Here is a 13432-nt window from a genome sequence, read left to right as displayed (position 1 = left end):
GCGACCACCCCATAAGAGCCCTCTGCGGCCATGAAAAATTGGGGTTGTGAAGGGCAAACCACAGAATACCTAAGACTACAGGGTAAGCAGGAGACTTAATAATCAAAAAAGTGATCTGCTCAACATGCGTCTCCTGTGTAATCATGGTGACTGGTACAGTAACCTCCTTAACCAACCCGGACCCTAATGGTCGACTATCCAGTGCTCTGATGGGGAGTGGAATGGATAGGGGAACCAATGAAATGCCTTGACGGCGTGCAAATGCCTTGTCCATAAAGTTCCCAGATGCGCCTGAATCGACTAGTGCCTTACACTGGGAAACTACCAGGTGATTGGGAAAGGAGATAGATAAGGTACAGTGCGCCGCAAAGGGCTCTGAACAAGTTTGGGTGTTCGTTACCTGGGGTGATGCGTGAATACCCTGCCTACCGCCTCCAGACCCAAAGGAACGTTGACTGCGACGTGAGGTGGATTGTCCCTTCGTGCCACCAGAGTGGCACTGTCGCTGTCCTCCTGCGCTCTCTCGACCGGCGGCTCCCCCCAGCTCCATCTGCTCGGGGTCAGAGTCGTCCGGAGTGGGAACGGGCAGACACCTACCAGGACGTCCTCTGGCTGCTAGCAGATTGTCCAGCCGGATGGCCATGTCCACCAGTTGGGAGAACGATAGCATGGCATCACGGCAGGCTAGCTCCCGTCGGACGTCCTCCCTTAGGTGGCACCGGAAATGGTCGATCAGGGCCTGCTCGTTGCACCCGGACCCCGCTGCCAGCATCCAGAACTCCAGTGCGTAGTCCTGTGCGGTCCTCGTCCCCTGCCTCAGATGGACCAGTCGTTCGCCCGCCTCTCGACCCTCAGGCGGGTGATCGAAAACGGCCCGAAAGAGGCGAGCAAATTCCCCGTAGTCCTTCAACGCGGCACCTCCCTCGTTCCACACCGCGTTGGCCCACTCCAGCGCTCTCCCACAAAGTCAGGAAACGAGGACGGATACCTTCTCCCGCTCCAGTGGCGCCGGCCTGATGCTGGAGAAATACAACTCTAGTTGGAGCAGAAATCCCTTACATCGCGCTGCCGTCCCATCAAACGCCAGTGGCCGAGATATCTGGATCCCTCCAGGGGCTGGGGTGTAGGTGGCTGGATCCGGTGGAATTGTGAAATGTATGTGTGACGAGGTGTGAATGAAGGAGTCAGGCGCAGGAGGTAAAACACCGAAGTCCAGAGTTTATTCCGTTTACATAAATAAAACGCACCCAGCGTCAAAACGAAACTATCACAAGGGAAATATTCCACCTTGGCAATAACAAATGGAAGTAGCTCAACCGAGCTACTCGCTCTCACAATGAAACAATCACTCACAAAGACAAGGGGAACAGAGGGAACACTTATACACATACTGATTAGGGGAATGAGCACCAGGTGTGAGTGATTGACAAGACGAGACATGACAAGTGGAGTGATGAGAATGGGATCGGCAGTAGCTAGTAAGCCGGTGACGACGAACGCCGAAACCTGCCCGAACAAGGAGGGGAGGCAGCCTCGGCGGAAGTCGTGACAGTATTGTTAGAAAGTTTCTATTTAGTGATATGTTTAACTGCAAGCCAATATTATGTATAGGCTAGTGCTTTAATAATAATGTGGCACCAATGCATGAATGCAACGACATTCTACATTTATCAACTGGGTTGTGTTTCGAAAGAATACAGTGCCTTCAGAAAGTATTCATACCCTTTGACTTATTCAAAAAAAAAATGTTACAGCCTGAATTCAATATATATATATTTTTCTCAGCCATCTACACACAGTACCCCATAATGACAAAGTGAAAACATGTATTTAAAATGAAATACAGATATCTCATTTACATAAGTATTCACACCCCTGAGTCAATACATGTTATAATCACTTTTGGCAGTGATTACAGCTGTGAGTCTTTCTGGGTAAGTCTCTAAGAGCTTTGCATTGTAATATTAGCACATTATTCTTTTAAAAAATCTTCAAACTCTGTCAAGTTGATTGTTGATCATTGCTAGACAGCCATTTTCAAGTCTTGCCATAGATTTTCATGCCGATTTAAGTCAAAACTCTAACTAGGTCACATTGGAACATTCAATGTCATCTTGGTGAGCAACTCCAGTGTATATTTGGCCTTGTGTTTTAGGTTATTGTCCTGCTGAAAGGTGAATTTGTCTCCCAGTGTCTGTTGGAAAGCAGACTGAACCAGGTTTTTCCTCAAGGATTTAGCCTGTGCTTAGACCTATTCTGTTTCTTTATATCAACAAAACTCCCTAGTCCTTGCCAATGACAAGCATACCCATAACATGATGCAGCCACCACCATGCTTGATAATATGAAGAGTGGTACATCACTGATGTGTTGTGTTGGATTTACCCCAAACATAATAGTTTGTATAAAGGACATAAAGTTAATTTCTTTGACACATTTTTTGCAGTTTAACTTTAGTGCCTTATTGCAAACAGGATGCATGTTTTGGAATATTTGTATTCTGTACAGGCTTCCTTCTTTTCATTCTGTCATTTAGTTAGTATTGTGGATTAACTACAATGTTGTTGATCCATCCGCAGTTTTCTCCTATCACAGCCATTAAACTATGTAACTGTTTTAAACCCCATTGGCCTCATGTTGAAATCCCTGAGCAGTTTCCTTCCTCTCCAGCAACTGAGATAGGAAGAACGCCTACATCTTTGTAGTGACTGGGTGTATTGATACACCATCTAAAGTGTAATTAATAACTTCACCATGCTCAAAGGGATATTCAATATCTGTTTTTGTTGTTGTTGTTGTTGTTGTTGTTGTTTTTATCTACCAATAGGTGCCCTTCTTTGCGAGGCATTGAAAAACCTCCCTGGTTTTTGTGGTTGAATCTGTTTGAAATTCACTGCTCGACTGAGGGACCTTACAGATAATTGTATGTGTGGGGTACAGAAATGAGGTAGTCATTCAAAAATAATGTTAAACACTATTATTGCACACAGAGTGAGTCCATGTAACTTTTTATATGACTTGTTAAGCACATCTTTACTCCTGAACTTATTTAGGCTTTCCATAACAAAGGGGTTGAATACTTATTGACTCAACACATTTCAGCTTTTCATTTGTAATGAATTTGTAAACATTTCTAAAAACATAATTCCACGTTGACATTGTGGGACATTGTGTGTAGGCCAGTGACATAAAATCTCAATTTAATCAATTTTAAATGCAGGCTGTAAACACAACAAAATGTGGAAAAAGTCAAGGGGTGTGAATACTTTCTGATGGCACTGTATATCACGTTGTCAATGTAAATTCTTACAGTTTTGCCATTTTTGCTTACAGACAATTTGATTGATAAAGTTAAAACAAAGTGCATGGCTATTGAGTGCCTTGGTTCAAATTATTCAAGTCTGGTCTAGAGAATTAGAGGAATTGTTTTGATCTTCTCTACTTTGCTAAGTAAAGTTTTATGGTTAAAACGTTTATTGGGATGTATAGGCTATGGTTTTTCTGACAAATAGGTTACCTATTTGAAAACAATGGCAGCCTACCTGTGTTGATTTCGATCATAGGCATATTATAGCGAAGGCTACAGCTGGAAAACTTGAGGAATGAGGTAACTCCGATTTCAAGAGAGATTACAACTGTTTACAATGGCTTTTCATGACAATTCTGCTGGCGAACACTACACTATCTTTGTGAGTTAACTCTTGCTACTCACGCATACTCAAATTCACATCGCTGACGGACGTCCCTCCGTGTGATTTGGGCTTATGTTAGTTGTATGACAGTGACGTGTTATGTAGGCCATATGAAGTAGGGTTGAAGGAAAGTGTTAGAGGAAAGAAATAGAGCATTCTGCTTAATAGACAATGAGATGTAGTGAGGACATATTACACTGGCCTAATGACTTTGTCTTCCTTTGCTCATTACATTTGGAAACTCTTATCAACAAAAAACGTTTTTTTACTAATGTTTATGTGGCTGCATAAACACAAATTAAACAAAGATGTAAAACCCTGGTGGCCAAATAAACTAATTCTGTGTGTATGATTAAAAGGTTGATTATCTGGCACTGTTTCCCCTTACTGCCCAGTGTATTTGGCTGATTAGCAGGCTGAGAGAGCTAGGCAATGTAAACCACATTCAGCTCAATAGCCTTTTTATGGTTCTGAGTGGTTCATGATGCTAACACTAATTGCTGGTTTGATTAGTGAGGTGTCTGAGTCGTCTCCTTTCTCTCCCTGGTTCTATTCTGCTGTCCCAGGGTGCCTGAAGAAGGCTGTGTGTGTGTGTGTGTGCGTGCTGATTGTGGGTGGATCGTTTCAATAGGACAGCAGAGGCCCTAATCGACTCCCACTTTTTCGCCACTGTCAGCCCTTTCCTGTGAGCTGCAATAAAGATAGATTAATTTAGAGACAATCAAAAGATTGTTCGATTCATCACTCTCTTGGCAATAACAATGTGTTTCCAGGTGGTGACGGTAAGGAGAAAAATATCTAAACAAAGAGAGGGAGGAAGGCTGTGGCCCACGCTGGTATGCCTTATGTAATAGTCCTGATGAGGTTTGATATCTATTGATTTCTAATGGAGAGACCCACAGGAATAGTACGCTATGGATACAGTAGAAATATGATACAGTACACTATAGGTGAATGTACTGTATATGTTTCTCTCTTACAGAAAAAATGTGTTCTTTAGCCCTGGGGAATTTTTCAGAGGTGTCAAAGTTGGGCTCAAATGTAAATGGGAAATGTTTCAAAGGAAACTATTTCTAAATACTTATTTTCCTTTGAATAATTTACACTCATTGCTTGCTGTCCAACAGAAGAAAACAAACACAACAGTCCTGAATTGCCATATCCTTCAGACATACTGCTAGTGTATTAGCTATTATGAATATCATCACTGAGTACAATCAAAAGAAAGTACTCTCTGACAGGCCACCTGTTGTGTGTGTTTGTAGTGTTTTTGTGTAACATTTGTATTTACATGTTCCTATGAGTTGTTTATTTAGTGTGGATTTGCATATTATTAAACTGTGTTTGCATATCACTGTGTCTGAGGACACGCAATCCAGCAAGTCTGTTCCAGTGTGTGGTGTGTGTGTGTGTGTGTGTGTGTGTGTGTGTGTGTGTGTGTGTGTGTGTGTTTGGTTTTACTATCCTTGTGGTGACTCACAAGGATAGTAAAACAAGGAAAATGTGGACATTTCCCCACAAGGAAAAATACTAGTATAGGCTCAAGGATTAGGGTTAGGAGTTAGGGTTTTTGAACGGGAATCAATTGTTTGGTCCCCACAAATATAGTAAAACAAATGTTTGAATTTGTGTGTGTGCATGTTCGTGTGCATTCATTTGTGTGTTTGTATGGATGTGCATGACTCTTTGAGTGGCAGCCAATCATTTCCATCAGACCCATCCATCAGCCTGTGTGTCATGGCAAGGAGGCAGTGACAGAGGGCAGATGTTTAGAGGGCCTGATGTCTGTGTTCACATCCATGAGAGCTGTAATTATACAGCGGGCAGAAGAAATACACCGCTGATTAGCTGGTCATTAAGGCAAGGACATTGACATGCAGTAACACACACTCCAGTTTGCTGTGGTCAGTAATTAAAGGAAAGTTATCCCCAGAGGGGATTGGAGGGATTGGACTGAGTTCACATTTTGACAGACCAGGCTTAGTCCTGATCCAGGACAATGGCTAAATTGGTCATTTGTTGGAGCTGATCCTTGTCTGTACTGTTTCCTTTGTTAGTTGGACCTTAGAACTTACCATAGCTTTTCGTAGAGCCTTTTGAACAGTAAGCATGCATCTTGTTAAGTATGCCTGAACATGATGCTCTATGAGCTAAATCACCTTCAGATCTGACTGTCCAAAGCTCTTATATGTAACTACTTCACCAGTTTCCCAGTCACTGTGTGGATGTTGACTTATTTACTTCCTGAGAGGAAAAAATTATCTGGTGGTCTGCTCTGGTACTAGGGAGTTGTTGTGAAGAATAGAGCAAATGGCACCCATCTCTGTGGAAAGGTTTTAATGTGCTGTAACCATGGGGGGGTTTTCTCTAGAGCTTACTGTATGTGAGAGTGAGCGAGGGTGACCTGCAGAGAAACAATCATCCACTTAGCTGGTGGACGAGACTCGAAGTGTGTGTGTGTGTGCCCCTGCCAGCCATGCGGGTATGACTGTGTTTGCTGAGTGTCAGGTCATAATCAAATTTAGGTTTATCAAGATTTAAGGCTTGACTGTTAGGAAGATTGATTTTATCAACAGAGACATAAGTCAAATGAAGACTGAGGGAGTGATATTTACACAGACTGGACCTGGGCTGGCTTGACTGCTTTTACCCAGCATGCACTCAGGGCCTGTAATGTGAAAAAAAATGTATGCACTCACTAACTGTAAGTCGCTCTGGATAAGAGCATCTGCTATATGGCTAAAATGTAAAGTCCCCCTTGTCATTTGCATTGTAAATAACGGTCTAGAATGGCAGGATACATGCCTAGAAGTGCTTTTCCCTCTCTCCTACCAGTTATGATTGTTTATCATCTGCCATTAGCTGGCAGAGGGGCCCAACACGTACCCGTTTCCCCTCTCTTCTAATTTCTGTGTGTCAGGTCTAGTTTAGCACTTCAAGGATTACAGCTTTTCACCGGGCATCTCACGCTCACGAGGTGAGTCAGGCTCGCCACCCCAACGTAGCTATATAGACATAACTTATCATATGATGTTTGTGTATGCCAAACCATTAAAATCCCTTCCGTGTTTGTCAGTGAAAATGGTCTCTTCAAGAGTGGCGTTACTTAGAGCAAGGTCAGAGTGTTTATGACGCAGACAGCTGGATATAAATCTGGGTGCTCACACTATGGTCAGTGTTGGCACATTTACTGTACCAAAAGATTGATAGCCTCCATTCTACTTTATGAGTTAATGTACATCTTGATAGGTTTGATTTTCATAAAATCATAGCAACTGCGCATGCTTGGTTCAAGGGGTACTGTTGTGAGGCAGAAGAGAAAAGTATTTGTTGACCCATGGATATAGTGAGGTTATCTTTGTGTTCATCTGAGACCAACATGATCTCTGTGTTAAGCTATGGTTAAACCCAGCACTCAGAGAAACAAAACACGACTAAGGGAGTGGAAGAAACAAAAATTATTTCAATAAAAGTTCAATTTGTCTTAGTCCAAAAAACAACTGAAGAAAAGGAACAGAGTGGGCTAGTCGGCTCCGGAGGAAGGAGAGGCTGAGGCAGGCAGGCAGGCAGGTATGTCTAAACTGAAGACAAAACAAACGACAGGTTAAGGAGAGTAAAGAGCCAGGCTGAAGACAAAGACAATTTAACTCTACTGGTGAGCCAAGTTACCGCTCTAGTAAGAACAACGATCTGGCGCCGGTGGAGAGCCATACCCAGGAATTAGTAGTGCAGGTTGATGAGAGAATAGGATGCAGCTGCGTAGGCAGGAATCACTGGAAACAACCCGCAGCTGCACAGGAGAGGCAGATCCTGAGCACGCCCCCCGATCCACTACAGACACACACCGGCAGACGCACCAACATAATGGGGACAAACACACATACAGATACAACAGACAAAGAGGGGACAAAACAAGGAGGAAGGGAAACAGAAAAGGGAGAGACAAGCTGCCCACATAACAGTACCCCCCCCTCAATGGTCGCCACCTGGCGACCCACCAGGCCTGTCAGGGTTGTCGTGATGGAAGTCCGTGATCAGCTGAGGATCCAACACAAAACGCTTAGGGACCCAAGACCTCTCCTCTGGTCCATAACCTTCCCAATCGACTAGGTATTGGAGACCCCTACCCCGCCTCCGAGAGTCCAGGAGCCTACTGACGGTGTAGGCCGGATGGTCGTCAATGAGGCGAACAGGTGGAGGTGGATCTGCCGGCGGACACAAAAGGCTGGAGGACACAGGTTTCAGTTGGGTGACGTGGAAAGTAGGGTGTATCTTCATGGCTGAAGGCAACTTCAAACGAACCGCAGCGGGGTTAACGATGGACTCCACCACAAACGGACCCAGGTACCGAGGAGACAGCTTGCGTGATTTGGTACGAAGAGGTACGTTCTTTGATGACAGCCAAACTTCTTGACCAGGATGAAACACAGGTGCGGGAGTCCTGCTCCTATCCGCTGTCGTCTTGTTCCTGTCGGTGGTCCGAAGCAACGCTTCCCGAGCGTCGCTCCACACTCTCTGGCAGCGGCGGAGGTTCTCCTGAACCGAAGGAACAGCCAATTCCTTCTCCTGAGCAGGAAACAGAGGGGGTTGATAACCCATGGTTACTTCGAAGGGTGAAAGGCCGGTGGCAGAGGTGGTGAGGGAGTTGTGGGCGTACTCTCTCCAAGGCAGATGTTTGGCCCAGGATGATGGATGTTGAGCAGCCACACAACGAAGGGTTGCTTCGAGGTCTTGATTGGCTCTTTCTGTTTGACCGTTGGTCTGGGGATGAAACCCTGAGGACAGACTAACGGAAGCACCCAAAGCAGAACAGAAAACCTTCCAAACACGGGAAGTAAACTGTGGGCCTCTATCAGATACGATGTCCACAGGTATTCCATGGGGACGGAATACATGTTGGACTAGGAGGTCCGCTGTCTCACTGGCAGACGGTAATTTTGGTAATGCTATATAGTGAACAGATTTAGAGAATCTGTCCACAATGGTAAGTATAGTATCATTACCTTCAGACTTGGGTAGGCCGGTGACAAAATCCATGGCTATGTGGGACCAGGGACGGCTGGGAACTGGGAGGGGTAGCAGCAGCCCCGAAGGGGACTGATGGGAGGCTTTGCCCCGAGCACAGGTTGAACAGGCTGCCACAAAAGCCCGAACGTCAGTTTCCATTGAAGGCCACCAAAAATGTCTCTTAAGCAGCGTCAACGTGCGTCTCATCCCAGGGTGACCAGCAAAACGTGAGGTGTGAATCCACTGCAACACCTGAGACCGGACCGTCTCGGGAACAAAGAGTAGGTTGGGAGGTCCATCACCCGGTCCCGGGTCCGTGGCAAGTGCAGTATTCACAAGAGACTCGATCTCCCACTGTACTGCCGCCACGACGCATGAGGAAGGAAGGACTGCCTCAGGCTCGCTGGTCTCCGAAGGGTCAGCAAACTGGCGGGACAAAGCATCTGGTTTAACATTTCTTGACCCCGGTCTGTATGTTAGAATAAAGTTAAACCTACTAAAAAACAGGGCCCATCTGGCTTGGCGTGAGTTGAGTCTCTTAGTGGCTTGGATGTAAGCCAAGTTTTTGTGGTCTGTCCAGACCACAAACGGCAGTTCAGCTCCATCCAGCCAGTGCCGCCATTCTTCCAGTGCTAGCTTGACCGCCAGCAGTTCCCGGTTTCCAATGTCGTAATTCCGTTCTGTGGGTGACAATTTCTTGGAGAAAAAAGCACAGGGGTGAAGCTTTTGGTCAGTGGGGGAGCGCTGGGAGAGGACTGCTCCCACACCTGAGTCAGACGCGTCCACCTCCACAATAAACTGCAGAGAGGTATTGGGGTGTATCAACACGGGGGAGGTGGAAAACAGTTCCTTCAAAACCCCTACCGCCTGCTCCGCCTCAGGGGACCACAGAAAAGGGACTTTTGGGGATGTGAGTCTAGTAAGGGGTGCCACCACTTTCCTAAAACCCTTAATGAATCTACGGTAGAAGTTAGCAAAGCCCAAAAATCGTTGAAGTTGCTTACGGGTGGTGGGTGTGGGGCATTCCGTCACTGCCCGGATCTTCTCGGGGTCCGCCTTCACCTGCCCGCTCTCAATGATGAAACCAAGGAACGATGTAGACTGTTTGTGGAACTCACACTTTTCTGCTTTGACGTACAGCTTATTCTCCAAGAGCCGTTGAAGGACTTGACGGACGTGTGACTCATGCTCCTCGGGTGACTTGGAAAAAACAAGAATATCATCCAGGTATACAAAGACAAAACAGTTCAAAAAATCCCTAAGAACATCGTTCACCATGGCTTGGAATACAGCAGGGGTGTTTGAGAGCCCAAAGGGCATGACCAAATACTCAAAATGCCCCAGTGGAGTGTTAAAAGCGGCTTTCCACTCATCTCCCTTTCGGATTCTGACAAGGTGATAAGCGTTCCTGAGGTCGAGCTTGGAGAAAACTGTGGCGCCATGCAGAGGTTCAAAAGCTGAGTTGATGAGTGGAAGGGGATACTTGTTTTTAACAGTTATGTTGTTTAAACCCCTGAAATCGATACAGGGGCGTAACGACTTGTCTTTCTTTTCAACGAAAAAGAAACCTGCACCCAAAGGAGACGACGAGGGACGGATTATGCCCGAGGCCAGAGAATCACCAATATACTGCTCCATTGCCTCTCTTTCCGGTCGGGACAGATTGTATAAGCGACTAGAGGGCAAGGGAGCACCAGGAAACAGTTCAATAGGGCAATCATAAGGCCTATGTGGTGGTAGAGACAGAGCCTTGTCCTTACTGAAAACCTCAGCTAAGTCATGGTATTCTTTGGGGACAGATGACAGATCGGGAGGAGCTGAGGGATGAGTTGGGTTACACTTAGTGGGGGGAACCGCTGACCTAAGGCACTCTGAATGGCAGTTAGTGCTCCAACTGAGAATGGTGTGACGTGTCCAATCAATTTGTGGGTTGTGAAGAGCCAACCAGGGGAAGCCAATGATTAGGGGGGTAGCTGAGCCAGACATAACTCTTAACTGAATGCTTTCACAATGATTGCCAGAAATCACTAGGGAAATGGGGGTGGTTTGATGAGTTATCTCCGCGAGGAGGCGCCCATCAAGGGCTGTGACTCGAATGGGGGTAGGTAGTGGCTCCACGGGGATACGAGCTTGTGTAACGAACTGGTGGCTAATAAAGTTGTCTTCTGCACCTGAGTCTATGAGAGCTGAGAGTGGCAGGGAATGACTCTGGAAACGTAAGGTTACAGGTACTTGTAATCGGGGAATGATGGGTTCAGGATCTAACTCTGGGCTCGCAAGTAGACCCACCGTTACGAGCGAGCCTTGTCTTTTGGTCGCTTAGGGCATGTAGCCAGAATGTGTGTGGCGTCTCCACAGTACAGGCACTCACCCGCCGTTGCCGCTCTGCTGGAGGTAGTCGAGCTCGACCCACTTGCATTGGTTCCTCCTCTGTGCTCGGGATGGGATCAGGAACAAGAAGCTGCCGGCTCCGGGGAGGCGAGACTCGAGTGGTTGAAGGCTGGGGGAACTCGTCCTCCTAGATGTGGCCGACCGCCTCTCTCCCGACGCCTCTCCCGCAACCGGTTGTCTAGCTTAATGGACAGGGAAACGAGAGAATGTAAATCATGTGGCTCGTCACGAGCAGCCAGTTCATCCTTAATAGCTTCATTCAAACCGTTTAGAAATGCTCCTTGAAGTGCCACATTGTTCCACTTGGAATCCGCTGCCAAAGTCCAGAACTCAATAGAGTACTCAGCCACACTGTTAGAACCCTGCCTCAAATTAAAAAGTATCTTGGAGGAATTACCCACATGGTCAGGATGGTCAAAAACAGTCTTCAATTTAGCAGAAAAATCAGCAAAAGTCAATCCAGTCAAAGTTTGATTTGAGCACACAGCCTCAGCCCAAACCAGAGCTCTCCCTCTTAACAGCCCCAGAACATAATGTACCTTAGAGGAATCAGTAGAAAACGACAGTGGTCTCTGCCGAAAAATCAAGTCACACTGAAGCAAAAATCCCCGGCACTTGTCCAATTCTCAATTGAACGGTTCAGGCGACGTGACAGGGGGTTCCCGATGGAACGAAGCCTGCATAATGTCTGAGGAAACAACTTGGGGTGCATCAAACTGGGGGTCAGAGAGAGATGGAGAACTGATAACAGACAATTTAGAGACTTGTGTTGTTAACTGAGTCACCTGGTTCAGCAGTTGATGATTATTTTCCAAAAGAGTCCGAATCAATTGGTCATGCTGTCCTAGCAACGTTCCTTGAGCCTGGATAGCTTGTTGGAAGCTGTCTTTGTTTGCCCCGTGCTGTTTCTCTGTTGGGTCCATGGCCAGATCGTTCTGTTAAGCTATGGTTAAACCCAGCACTCAGAGAAACAAAACACGACTAAGGGAGTGGAAGAAACAAAAATTATTTTAATAAAAGTTCAATTTAACTTAGTCCAAAAAACAACTGAAGAAAAGGAACAGAGTGGGCTAGTCGGCTCCGGAGGAAGGAGAGGCTGAGGCAGGCAGGCAGGCAGGCAGGCAGGAAGGCAGGCAGGCAGGTTGGGAGGTATGTCTGAACTGAAGACAAAACAAACGACAGGTTAAGGAGAGTAAAGAGCCAGGCTGAAGACAAAGACAATTTAACTCTACTGGTGAGCCAAGTTACCGCTCTAGTAAGAACAACGATCTGGCGCCGGTGGAGATCCATGCCCAGGAATTAGTAGTGCAGGTTGATGAGAGAATAGGATGCAGCTGCGTAGGCAGGAATCAATGGAAATAACCCGCAACTGCACAGGAGAGGCAGATCCTGAGCACGCCCCCCGATCCACTCCAGACACACACCGGCAGACGCACCAACATAATGGGGACAAACACACATACAGATACAACAGACAAAGAGGGGACAAAACAAGGAGGAAGGGAAACAGAAAAGGGAGAGACAAGCTGCCCACATAACACTCTGATCTGATCTCTGATCTGCTCATACTTGGGCTTCTATGGTTTGCAACTTGAGATTTCAGTTTTCAGTGCGTGCGTGGCATCTTGCCATCAAGCCATGTCAACTCTCACAGTCTCTATTTATGTGTTTGTAATGTTGCAAATCCCAACTTCACATATCTCTTATGTCTACCATATTTATGAATCCAACCATCAATTTTGTCTTTGTTCTTTCTCCAGAAACTATTCCTACCGGCGACTACTGAGGAGGACATCTTTGCCCATCTGGGTTTGGAGTATGTGGAGCCTTGGCAGAGAAATGCATAAGCATCTTCCCCTCACAGACACCCATACAATACCAACTTTATACATACAGTACATCAAGGGTTCCCAAACTCCATCATTGGGGAACACATTTTGCCATGAGGTGGAGAGAAGATTCTGCCGTTTTAAAGCTAATTTCCTGCAGTTCTACACATTTTGGCATGTTTTATTCAATATCTGAGTGATTTAATCATTACAACAAAATCTATTGGCTAAACAACCTAGCTAAAAAACATTAGCTGACATGGGCTAGTTGATCTGGACATTTCTGACAAGATATAAGTAGCTCTCTAATGACTGACATGACAAAAGGAAAAACTGCTGATGCACAACCAAATTTCGAAATTGCACCTTTCAAGAGTAAGTTGAAAGCCTGACTGAGTTCCTTAAAAAAATATGTTTTGGGGAACTCCGCGCTACCCCTGCCAACCCCTCGTGTCCCCCACAGTTTGGGAACCACTGCAGTACATAATTCCCATCTGTCTCCCCACTCGGCTA

At 46.0% G+C, this 13432-nt stretch overlaps 1 protein-coding gene across 1 annotated transcript in view; it reads left to right on the top strand.

The window, feature by feature from the left end:
* dntt (deoxynucleotidyltransferase, terminal) overlaps positions 1 to 12937 on the top strand; it is a gene marked incomplete at both ends in the record, with an annotated part of 234685 nt that extends 221748 nt beyond the window's left edge. Inside the window, one exon of the mRNA XM_084153007.1 lies at positions 12851 to 12937. Within this exon, the coding sequence (XP_084009133.1) occupies positions 12851 to 12937 (87 nt within the window). The remainder of the gene's footprint in view (positions 1 to 12850) is intronic.
* Between the last annotated feature and the right edge of the window lie 495 nt (positions 12938 to 13432).

Source organism: Coregonus lavaretus (genome assembly GCF_964263955.1).
Source record: "Coregonus lavaretus genome assembly, chromosome: 1".
Lineage (NCBI taxonomy): Eukaryota > Metazoa > Chordata > Actinopteri > Salmoniformes > Salmonidae > Coregonus > Coregonus lavaretus.
This window is presented reverse-complemented; position numbering and strand designations above follow the sequence as displayed.